Genomic DNA, 11981 nt, shown 5'->3' on the forward strand with positions numbered 1-11981 from the left:
ACAAATATATCTCCTAAAGCTGTACATGTACAGTACACAACAGGTTTGATCGATGAACAGCTGGGGTATTATGTCACGTTTGAAATATTTTCTTTTGTCAGGTGTTGCGTGTCATGACTTTGTCTGAATTTTCAGGTATGTCCTGTTAGTAAAAGTAACAGCTATCTATAATATAAAAACATAAGACATACCAACGCCCCTGAAAATAAAACTGCACTGTTTAGCAGGTTCAACTGTAAGATGTGGAAAGGTGTGTTGATGCTCACATAAACAAAACATTCTGTGGTTTACAGGAAGTAAATGTTGACAGGGAAACAGGTTCAGTTACATGATTGGTGAACAGGTGCTGTTTGATGAGATGAACAGCTGATCTGTGTTGGCACACAACACATCTGTCTTCCCTTACCTTCACTTGCTTCATGGGACTTTTTTAGATCCTGGAGACATTTCCTGTAATCGGAGAGAGTTTTTCTGGTTTGTTCAGATCGAAGCATCTTCTCTTTTATTTTATTCTTGTGGGTTGTTAGAAAACTCGGTTGAAACAATAATAAAGATCTGTATATCTGCTTAGAGATTTCACAGCTCCAGCAGCTCAACTGTATGACTTCCTTTCTTCTGTGGTAAAGTTATTTTGAGAAATTTCCCCTCACAATTAGTGTTAGATTCAAATATATCTCATAAAGCTGTACATGTACAGTACACAACAGGTTTGATGGGTGAACAGCCGGGGTATTTTGTCATGTTTGAAATCTTTTCTTTTCTCAGGTGTTTCTTAGTACGTGTCATGACTTTGTCTGAATTTTCAGGTATGTCCTGTTAGTAAAAGTAACAGGTATCTATAATATAAAAACATAAGACATACCAACGCCCCTGAAAATAAAACTGCACTGTTTAGCAGGTTCAACTGTAAGATGTGGAAAGATGTGTTGATGCTCACGTAAACAAAACATTCTGTGGTTTACAGTAATTAAAGGTTGACAGGGAAACAGGTTCAGTTACACGAGTGAAGAACAGATAGTGCTGTTTGTCTAGATGAACAGCTGATCGGTATTTGCTTTCCATTGTGTTTTTGCCTTTAATCGCTATTTCTTTATTTGTATTCAATAGTTTCTATGTTGATTAATCAAAAACTATAATAATAATAAAAAATAATAATAATTAAGTACATTAACTGCATATACATTAAATACATTAATATTAACCAATGGACCTTCACTGTAAAGTATTACTGATTTCTGTAATCTCAGTGCAGCAGTTGAAATGTTTTGTGTCCTCTTTAATGAATTGCTGCAGTTTGCTTTCGTTCACATTTGTAAATCAGTTTGGATGAAAACTGCCGAGAGATTAATGTAAATATACATGGACATTTAAACAAACATGCTGGACGGAATTGTGGGTGGGGGTAGTGCATGTACAGCTCTCTCTCCACCTTCAATACCACGACTTAGGTGCCCTTGAGCAAGGCATCGAACCCCCAACTGCTCCCCGGGCGCCGCAGCATAAATGGCTGCCCACTGCTCCGGGTGTGTGTTCACAGTGTGTGTGTGTGTGTGTTCACTGCTCTGTGTGTGTGCATTTCGGATGGGTTAAATGCAGAGCACAAATTCTGAGTATGGGTCACCATTCTTGGCTGAATGTCACTTCACTTTCACACTTCCACTTTTCATGCTGTTTGCCTCTTTTAACATCCATAAATTTTGTTGAGAAAGATGTGTTGAGTATAAACATTTTATATGTGTTATATAAGTTCCACAGACCTTCTAAAGTGTATTGGATGGCATCCCAATAACATTGTGCAATTTTAAATAAATATAGTAACTGAAGATACTTAGTTTAAACAATAATTTGCCACTCAGCTTGGTAAGCATTACTTACTCCATTACCAATTCAACTAAATTGTATATTCTATCTGACCAACTTAACTTTTAGTCCCTGAAACTCTGTTTCAAAATGCCTTTCAATTAATAGAGCTGTGTAAAATACAGTCATACAACTGCAACATTACACTGATCCAATTACTTTATTTTATTTTTTTATTTTTTTATTGAACATGCCTTTTTTAAAAAAACAAAAGAAACAAAGCCATGGCCTAATAAGCTTCTGGATGTTTAGTTTCCTCAGTGATGGCATAAAAAAAAAAAAAACTTAGCTATTCGCTGACAAATGTCAATCAACACTAATGTCGTTTTAAATGAGGTTTCATCAATTGTACGTTAACATCAGTGACACAACAATAACATCCAGAAATCACGAACTTGACTCCATGACTTCATCTGGAAAATAATTTGCGATTTTGTATTTTGTTTTTGTTTTGAACCTCTGGACATGCCTCGGCATGAGACGGGATGCCATGACACGAGAAGCGCCAGGCTGCAGCCAGTCTTGTTAGTAACAGGAAATACTTGATATTGAGTTGTTTGAGCTCAAACACATAATTACAATAAGATAGGCCATTAAAAAGTACAGTTCAATTCATAAGTAATGTACAGAAATGAAACATGTTTAAGTAATACAAACTCAGTTTGTTTGATTAGAAACTACTGATTGGACTTAAAAACACAAGTACAAGAAGAAAGGACATGAAAAAGTTCAGCTTACTCAGAATTAACAATTAATGTCAATAAATTAGAAACATTTAGGTAATAAGAACTCTATCTCCTGAGTTGAATCAAAATCTGGGTTTACATTGTTCCTTTCTTCTGTGGTAAAGTTATTTTTATAAATTGCACCTCACAAATATATCTCCTAAAGCTGTACATGTACAGTATACAACAGGTTTGATCGATGAACAGCTGGGGTATTATGTCATGTTTGAAATATTTTCTTTTGTCAGGTGTTGCGTGTCATGACTTTGTCTGAATTTTCAGGTATGTCCTGTTAGTAAAAGTAACAGCTATCTATAATATAAAAACATAAGACATACCAACGCCCCTGAAAATAAAACTGCACTGTTTAGCAGGTTCAACTGTAAGATGTGGAAAGGTGTGTTGATGCTCACATAAACAAACATTCTGTGGTTTACAGGAAGTAAATGTTGACAGGGAAACAGGTTCAGTTACACGAGTGAAGAACAGATAGTGCTGTTTGATGAGATGAACAGCTGATCTGTGTTGACACACAACACATCTTTCTTCACTTACCTTCACTTGCTTCATAGGAGTTTTTTAGATCCTGGAGACTTTTCCTGTAATCGGAGAGAGTTTTTCTGGTTTGTTCACATCGAAGCATCTTCTCTTTTATTTTATTCTTGTGGGTTGTTAGAAAACTCGGTTGAAGCAATAATAAAGATCTGTCTATATGCTCAGAGATTTCACAGCTCCAGCAGCTCAACTGTTTGACTTCCTTTCTTCTGTGGTAAAGTTATTTTGAGAAATTTCCCCTCACAATTAGTGTTAGATTCAAATATATCTCATAAAGCTGTACATGTTCAGTACACAACAGGTTTGATGGGTGAACAGCCGGGGTATTTTGTCATGTTTGAAATCTTTTCTTTTCTCAGGTGTTTCTTAGTACGTGTCATGACTTTGTCTAAATTTTCAGGTATGTCCTGTTAGTAAAAGTAACAGGTATCTATAATATAAAAACATAAGACATACCAACGCCCCTGAAAATAAAACTGCACTGTTTAGCAGGTTCAACTGCAAGATGTGGAAAGGTGTGTTGATGCTCACATAAACAAAACATTCTGTGGTTTACAGTAATTAAAGGTTGACAGGGAAACAGGTTCAGTTACACGAGTGAAGAACAGATAGTGCTGTTTGACGAGATGAACTGGGAATGTTTCAACTGCAAGTTTTATTTTAGTTCCCAGAATGCTCTAATAAAGCTTCCCATCACACTAGATGTGGACTGATATTGCTTAAAAGTCAAATGTTGGTTGAAACTGAAAACCCAACCTTTGTTAGATGTCAAACTCCAGCGTAAATAACTCCAAAAACAGTATTACCAACTTCACTTATTATTAACGAGATTGACTTTATTTCTGCCATAAATAAAAAAAGTTCTTATTGAGATTAACATGAATGTTGATGGTTTATTGAAAATAATAGTTTGGTTTGACTTCACCATTATGGTGATGATCAATAGTTATTCAGTATGACTCTTTTTAATGTTAGTTTTTATTTGATTATTGTAACTACAGAGATGGGCAGAGTACCCGAAAACTGTATAAACATAAAAGTTCTAGTCTGAATAGTTACATGAGTAACAGTAAAACAAAGTATCAGATTAAAATAACTACTCACGTAGTTAATTACTTTGGGTCATATACTCAATATCTATAGTCTATTTTTATTTAGACGTATAGTTAAAATGTATGTGTGTGTAAATATTTATATTTCATCAGCCTTTACTCCTGTCTTCAGTGTCACACAATCCTTCAGAAATCACTCCAATATGTTGATCTATTATCAATGATGTTCACTTTAGACAATCCTAAACAAAATATCACAGGTTCCAAAAAATATTAAACTGTTTCCAGAACTGATAATTAATCAATACATTAGAATTATTTTTTTGAAGAATCGTGACTCTGGAAGCTGGAGTAACAGCTGATGAAAATTGTGATTTGCATCACTGAAATAAGTATGTAATATATATGTATAAATAATCTCTCACACAGAGAAGAGTGAAAACTCCTCACATGGCCCCTAAGTTACTGAACATCTGAACATAACGAACCAAATGCGGTCTCACACGAGAGTGTGCTGCTGCTCTGCGCCGCTAGAGGGAGCGCGAGTGTCCTTCACATGAGTCGAGCTAAAAAACGAAAACGAAAGTGAAAGTAACAAATAATATACATATAATTACAGCTGCTTGCAAATGGTGTTCAGTTCAGTTTGAAAAGCTGCTTTAGTATTGTCTGTGCTGAGCCAAGAAGTCCAGCAGGTCATTATATCTGTATTCAACAGCAGATTATATGCATGCTTAACAATATATAATTGTATGCCATGCCATGTCTGTACTAAAGTGTATTACTTAAATAGATAGTCCACCCAAAAATGAAAAATCATCATTTACTCACCCTCATAGAACTACATGCTTCTCTGTCTGCCGGTCTATATATATATATACATAAGAACTACAAGTGACTTCCAGCCGCAGTCTTACATGAATTCAGCTGAAGATAAAAGACATTAAATCTGAAGATCTCAGCAGAAGAGGATCAAACAACACAAACAGCTTCACCAGCTTCACACTAACCAGACTGACTTTGTAGTCTACAGGAGATCGTATTGGGAATTACATAAATTTAAATGATAATATTTTTTGTTAATTTTTTTTTTTTATGGCACAACTGTAGCATACAGGGATATAATTTCAACTTTTATCTCATACTGTAATTATGATTTATCTCACAATTGCAACTTTTTATATCAATATATTTGCATAATTTCCACCATGTCAATTTCAGTTTTATAATTACAATTTAGTATGTCATAATATTGACTTTTCATGTCATAATTATGACTTTTATCTCACATAAATGTGTTAATGTCTGTATAAAAGGCAGCTCCAGTCATTTCTTCCAGCATTCATCTAGACACATAATTTGCCTTAAACCAACAAATGCGAAGCAAACTAAACTAAGATTTCATCAGAAACTGATGCTTAAGATTATTGCATGATTGATTCAGTTTTAACAATCATTTAATATCAGACAGAGATTTATAAACACAGGTGCAAAGTGACTCAGGGAAACCTTTACCAAAAATAAAAAGCCCAGATTATGAGAACAGCGTCCTCTGCTGGTCACTCTTCATGCCTCACAGTGACAAGTCTTTTACTCATAAAATAAAAGTGTGCTTAAATCATTTGCAAATTTCATACTATCCATACAACTCCTGTAATTTATTTTCCATTATCATTTTTCTTTGCCTCCATGTTTGTGTAGTAACATGAATGTGAAAAAAGTTTATATAAACTGTCTCTGTACTTTATTCATTAAACAATCAGTGAAATTACAGACACTTGTACTGATTGTGCAGCCACAAACTTAAATATGATATATTATAAACCATTAAAGGCATCCAAATTTGGATTTACACCAATCCTGAAAGCACTTCTCAGCCTCCTCCACTTTCTTCTTCAGCTCATCTTTATTCCCATCAGTTGTTTTGTAGTAAACTCTGACCAGCTCTTCATTAAACCTCAGTGGCAGGAAACTGGAGAGCTGACAGAACAAGACCATTCATTCATTTATTTATTCATTCAGAATCATTCATACTTAAAGAATGATTTGAAATATAATGGTGTAAATGTGATGGGTACCTGATAATCTTTAATGGCAGAAGCTTCGTTGGGTTTCCTCTTGCTGTAGAAAAACACCTTTTCAATGGGGTTTTTGTCCTTCATGCCGTGATCCAGATCAACCAGCTGTGTAAGAGATGAAATGGTTTATGAGGAAAAGATGAATCCAGTAAACAGCTGAGCATCTTATTTCAGTGAAAAAACATGCATCTAAACTCCTGCAATCTAGTTTAAGTTTGCAAATCCGCCCTGAAATATAACATAACTTACATAAACGGAGAAGTCATCAGCGCTCAGAGAAACAGTCGGGTCTGCGGGTTCATACTTGTGTACAGCTGCCTTCCATGAATCTGTCAGCTCTTCCTGATTTGAGAGAGTCAGCAGTTACTGGCTTGTGTTTGTGACTCAGAGTTTAAAGGATCATGTTTGTAATGACATTTGGACTGACTCCTTGTGATTTTATGACTATTGTCTGATCTGTAGTTATTTAAATAAATGATAAGGCATGTTTTTTTTGAATATTGGTGATATCAGACAAACACTAAACCAGTGTTTTTCAGTTACCTTTGACATGCTGTTCTCAGTCAGTCGGGCTTCTCCAACAAACTTTGGCAGTTTTCTTCTGATGATCTTGTTCAAGATGTCTCGAGCTTCCTTCAGATTATCAGAAGTGGAGGATGAAATCTGCTCAAAGATCTCATCTGACAGAAGAACAGAAGAGTCATTATCTGGAAACCTTAGCAAAACATCGCGCACCATTTTGAACTTGAATATGCCCCAGGTCTCGTCAATAATGGTCAATCATCCCTCAGTGAATCACTTAATTATCTCATTAACTTTAACTCTGCTTCAGTGTTATTTTAACATTCCTATTATAACACTCATGAGTGTGGTCTCACATGTACTCCCAGCAGAGTTAATTTCACTCAGATTTTTTTTTGCTGTGTACTGTCTAATATATATTTGACCTTCAGCATGTCTTTCAGCTGACCTGTGAGTTTGCTGTAGTCCTCTGCTGTTTTTATGGATTCAGAAATCTTCAACATATCTTCGGGTTTTTCTTCATGAAGATCACGATCAGCTAGTATGAGTGCTTCTGCAAACCTAACAGAGAGAAAAACCTAGAGTTAGAGTTTGTTTTAACATGCATAAAGAGCACAGCCACACAAGATGAATCTGTATAATCTTCGTAAAAGAAGAATTGGTGATGCAGCATTTTAATATCGTGTCAGCACAGATGTGACATTCACTGCTGTTTGGTATCTGCAGGTGTGTTTTATATCCACATCCTCTTCATGCTCAGAGAAACTCACATGGTGTCAATGATGTAGCCCATCTTGTGCTGATAGGCCTGGCGATGGAGAGTGTATCGGGTGCGAAACATGTCATAAACATTATCAGCCTCCTGTTAGACACACAAACATCAGTGTATCAGAGATCCCATAATGCAGTGCTCACATTAAATCTCAATTGAAAAAATTGAAAAAGTTCCACGGGTGACTTTAAATTATTGACTGTAGGGCTGTCCATCAGCGTAACATTGGTGTTTTTCCAGACATGTGCACATGTGAAGATGCTGTTTTACCTGGATATTTGCACACGAGTGAAGTAAAACTAGTTGTGAAGTTTATAATAGCCTAATTATTGTTTAGAATGAATGCCACTGTAATGTTTATAATGTTTGTAAATGTTTCATTTACCAATACTTTACATTATTTTAGTGTGTGTGATAACTGAATCAGGCACCTTGTCTCTGAAGCAGATGTGTTTTCTCCCGTTCACTTCACAGACTCGAGCAAACTTCAGCAGACGCTGATGGTCAAAACTGTTTCGAATGCCCAGGTGATGACAGTCTCTGTCAAATAAATATTCAATATGGGTCATAAATAATAGGATGATCTTTAAACCACCTTGTTGATGGATAACTTTGTCACACTAACAAATGAACAAGACACGGCTAAATTAAAGTTGTCACATATAACATAATAATATTAATATATGTTTTGTCTCAGTTCCTTTGTGGAATTAAAAAATAATAATAATAATAATTAAAAAATGTTTTAGCTGAAAAGTTGTGCTTCAGTTCATTGACTTGTCATTGTCTTTATACTCAAGAAAGCACATAATTTAAAAGCATGGGATGTAAATAATCAAATTAGGTTAAACATGTCAACACATTTTTAGACGGATGAAGAGATAATAATATTTACCGTGCGAAATAGTCCCATTTGTCCACATCAATGCCGTTCTGTTTATTTGCCACAATCTCATACAGGAAGGATTTGTCTTCAACTCTGCCCTTGTATCCCCACTGAAAAATAATCACTTTAACATTTTCCACGACAGACCGTGAGTCGATTAGGTTTAATTAACCACATCAATATGTACCTCTGAAGTTTTTGCCCCTTTGATTAACTCTTTAATGAAGGTGACGTCTTTATCACCCAGTCCATGTTCTTCAAACACATCTTCATTCTCAGCCTTCAGACGTTTCACAATGTCATCGAACATCTGGACTGACATCTGCTCATGCTGTTGATAAGAAGAGTGAATGTAAGCGATTATGAAATTGTTGATTATTTTTAGTATCTACAATTTTAACTGTTTTCAATCAGTTGTTGCAGCCCTAAAATTGCTCACCTTCCAATTTTCAGGAATGTCATCAGGCAGGCCTAAGAAAAAATCTACATTAGTCAACTATTTCAGGTTCAGTGTGATCACATATACACTGTGCAAATATAACAATGACACAAGTACGATACTTGCATTTTCACTGATCCTTAGATTTATTTTTTCACAAGCACTTACGTTTGGATTTTTTCATTTTTTTGGCTTCAGGAATAACCCACCTCTCAAATGAATGAGAAATTGGACCATGACCTAAAAAAGGAAAAAGGGTTTATAAGAAATAATAATAATAATAATAATAATAATAATAATAATAATAATAATAATAACAATAATAAACAGTATTTTGTGTAGAATTGAAAATATTACGGGGGGGGGGGGGGGTCTATTATATTAAATGTTATAAATATTATATTCCTCCTTATGATTTTAATCTGACATATTCCTTTTGAAATAACTTTAATCCACACAAATAAATACACACAAAAATATCAACAGCACTTCAAACAAAAGTATCAAATCAACACAAATATGAGATGAAGATATTAGGACTGACTAATAAAGGTTGCTGATTTTTTTTTTTTTTTTTGCTGTATAATTTTCCATAAGCATAAGTGCACCTCACCCAAGTCGTGACACAGACCAGCGATCTGAACACACAGGAAATCCTGTTTGTTAATGTTGAGCTCAGGCTGATTGTCATGAAGGATTTTCACTAGACAACCTGCTAAATATGCCACACTAACACACACACACACAAAATATTAGCTTACTGAATCTAGCATTTTTACTGAGCAGACAGTGATTATACAATACAATATAGTCAATCAATAAATGAAACAAAAAATATAGAGCATTGATTGAATGTTGACAACCAGCTTTCTACAGTTTCACAGTATTGAAGGCTCAGTTCAGATCAGTTCTCACCTGAACTGAATTTAATAAACCTTTTAATATAATAATATCTCACCCAAGAGAGTGTTCAAAGCGATTGTGAGAAGCGCCAGGATAGACCAGGTATATCCCTCCCAGCTGTTTGATGTGTCTGAGTCTCTGAAACTGAGGAGTGTCAATGATCTTCACCAGCAGGGGGTGCAGCTCCATGTGTCCATGAATGGGGTCATTGAAGATCTACAAGACAAAAAGCATCTGTTTGCTAAGTGCTCTAACTGGTTTTAACTTATAACTAAATATAATTTACCAACTGGGATAAGATAATAGTTACATAGAAGACCTAAAGATGTTGTTTTGAGATGTTGACCAATATATTCGCTGCCTAGTAAAACGCCGAGCCTGGGATGGAGTTTGTAAATCACACTGATACTGGATGCTGACTCATCTCAATTTCTCAAAGCATATCCAATAGCTCAGAAAAACAGGATATAACAGAAACTATGGACTCTTTTCTAGCACATTAGATACAGTTACTCCTTTACGCTTAAATAAGATTAAAGAATACAGTCTGACATCATAGTATAACAAGCACACTCGCCCCCTAAAGAGAGCGCATCAAAACTAGAAACTAGAGGTGTTTCATATAGCATGGAGGGAAAGTACTTCTACTTATACAATAACTCCTAAAACTTCTAGGTCTACTTACTTGTTGCCTCTTTTAGAAGAAATCAAACAAAACCACAGGTATTTATTCAGTGCACTAGCTAAATTAATAACACATAAACATCAACAGGGGCAGACATTTCCCAAGAGCTTAGCGGTAATTACTTTATTGAAATTATCAAAGAGAAAATTATAACCTGCTGTGTGTGTGCACTTGGCTGGGTTAAATGCAGAGCACCAATTCTGAGTATGGGTTACCATCCTTGGCAAATGTCACAACCAGCAGATTCAACCAGGCACACTGTTTAGGTGCAGGATGTGTATTGTGTTTATTAAACTTTATTTTTCATAGTACATGAGACCACTGCCTGCAGCGTTTTACACACAGATGAAACTAACAATAGAAGTGTGAAGTGTGACATAATGTAGCCTTCCTCTGTAAATAAACACAATTTAAATTTGCATCTTACACATATTAATGCCCTTTGAATTGAACATTTCCACTTCCTTCGAACTTGAAACCTGGCGCAATATCCTTTAATGTCCAATTCTCAGGGCATTTACTGTCAAATAGAAAAATACATGTAACAGAGCTTTGTACTGTTTCTGCTTTCGCTCAAAATAGGCTTTTTAAAAATTATCTGTGGGGTATTTCATATATATATATAAAAAAATGCAGAGGGAAAATTCTGCATTCCTAGATTTTTCCTGGGGCCCCCAAATCACTAAATCTGCTCCTCACACTGACATCATGTGATGACTTGGCATTTCAGTTTAAAGATAACAAATAATTATCTACTAAATGACTACTGTTGACAACATAACTATACACTTGTATGTTTGGAAGTAAGATTTAATATGATACCATCATCATCATTTTTTTTTTACCTTCATTTGTTCTTTTGAGAAGTTTAAAGAGTATTTCTTCAGGATGTCCTGCAATTCATCCTTGACAATCTCCCATAACTGTTGTTTCTCAGGCTCTGGAAAGGAATGACATTTTAAATCCTCAGTATGATATATATATTAAAAGACTGGAGTTAAAAGACTGGATATAACGTGTTGCTTCATTTTTAAGTAATCAAATTCATTGTATCCTTCAAACATTACGTTTACATCCACACAAAACACATCTTTCTTCCCTTACCTTCACTTGCTTCATAGGACTTTTTTAGATCCTGGAGACTCTTCCTGTAATCGGAGAGAGTTTTTCTGGTTTGTTCAGATCGAGACATCTTCTCTTTTATTTTATTATTGTGCGTAGTTAGAAAACTCTGGGGAAGCAATAAAGGTCTGTCTATCTGCTTAGAGATTTGACAGCTCCAGCAGCTCAACTTACTCGCAGGAATACACGTTCAGGAAAGTCTTGTCATTTTGAGGGTGTGTCTCAGACCAGCCTGGTTTCATTGTTTAGATTAAGGTATTAGGGTGTTCCTGTTGCTCAGTGAAAGAGCATTGGGATCTCAGTGCAAACGGTTGTTGGTTCAATTCCCAGGGAACACATGTTAGGTAAAAAATTATGTAAGCTTGTCTTCCTTTTTACTTTG

General features: G+C 35.3%; 1 protein-coding gene across 1 annotated transcript; it reads right to left on the reverse strand.

Annotated features, from left to right (window-relative positions):
- Positions 1-5941: 5941 nt before the first annotated feature.
- On the reverse strand, positions 5942-11381 carry LOC113099757 (deoxynucleoside triphosphate triphosphohydrolase SAMHD1-like). Its single transcript, XM_026264702.1, has 13 exons — positions 11323-11381; positions 9848-10008; positions 9503-9618; positions 9074-9129; positions 8623-8796; positions 8460-8560; positions 7996-8104; positions 7563-7654; positions 7241-7353; positions 6814-6950; positions 6520-6612; positions 6271-6375; positions 5942-6172 (listed from the first exon to the last, which is right to left on the reverse strand). Exons 1-13 carry the CDS (start codon positions 11326-11328, stop codon positions 6020-6022), a joined length of 1416 nt encoding a protein of 471 aa, XP_026120487.1. The 5' UTR covers positions 11329-11381; the 3' UTR covers positions 5942-6019.
- Between the last annotated feature and the right edge of the window lie 600 nt (positions 11382-11981).

This window comes from Carassius auratus, unplaced genomic scaffold (genome assembly GCF_003368295.1).
Source record: "Carassius auratus strain Wakin unplaced genomic scaffold, ASM336829v1 scaf_tig00217029, whole genome shotgun sequence".
In the NCBI taxonomy this organism is placed as follows: domain Eukaryota; kingdom Metazoa; phylum Chordata; class Actinopteri; order Cypriniformes; family Cyprinidae; genus Carassius; species Carassius auratus.

Excerpts from the sequence above, each read along its gene's own strand:
- LOC113099757 (XM_026264702.1), bottom strand. Across the intron at positions 8,561-8,622 it reads CAGAGGTACATATTGATGTG|TGGGGATACAAGGGCAGAGT; the intron begins GTTAATTAAACC and ends ATTATTTTTCAG. Across the intron at positions 6,951-7,240 it reads GGACTACAGCAAACTCACAG|ATGAGATCTTTGAGCAGATT; the intron begins GTCAGCTGAAAG and ends TTCTTCTGTCAG.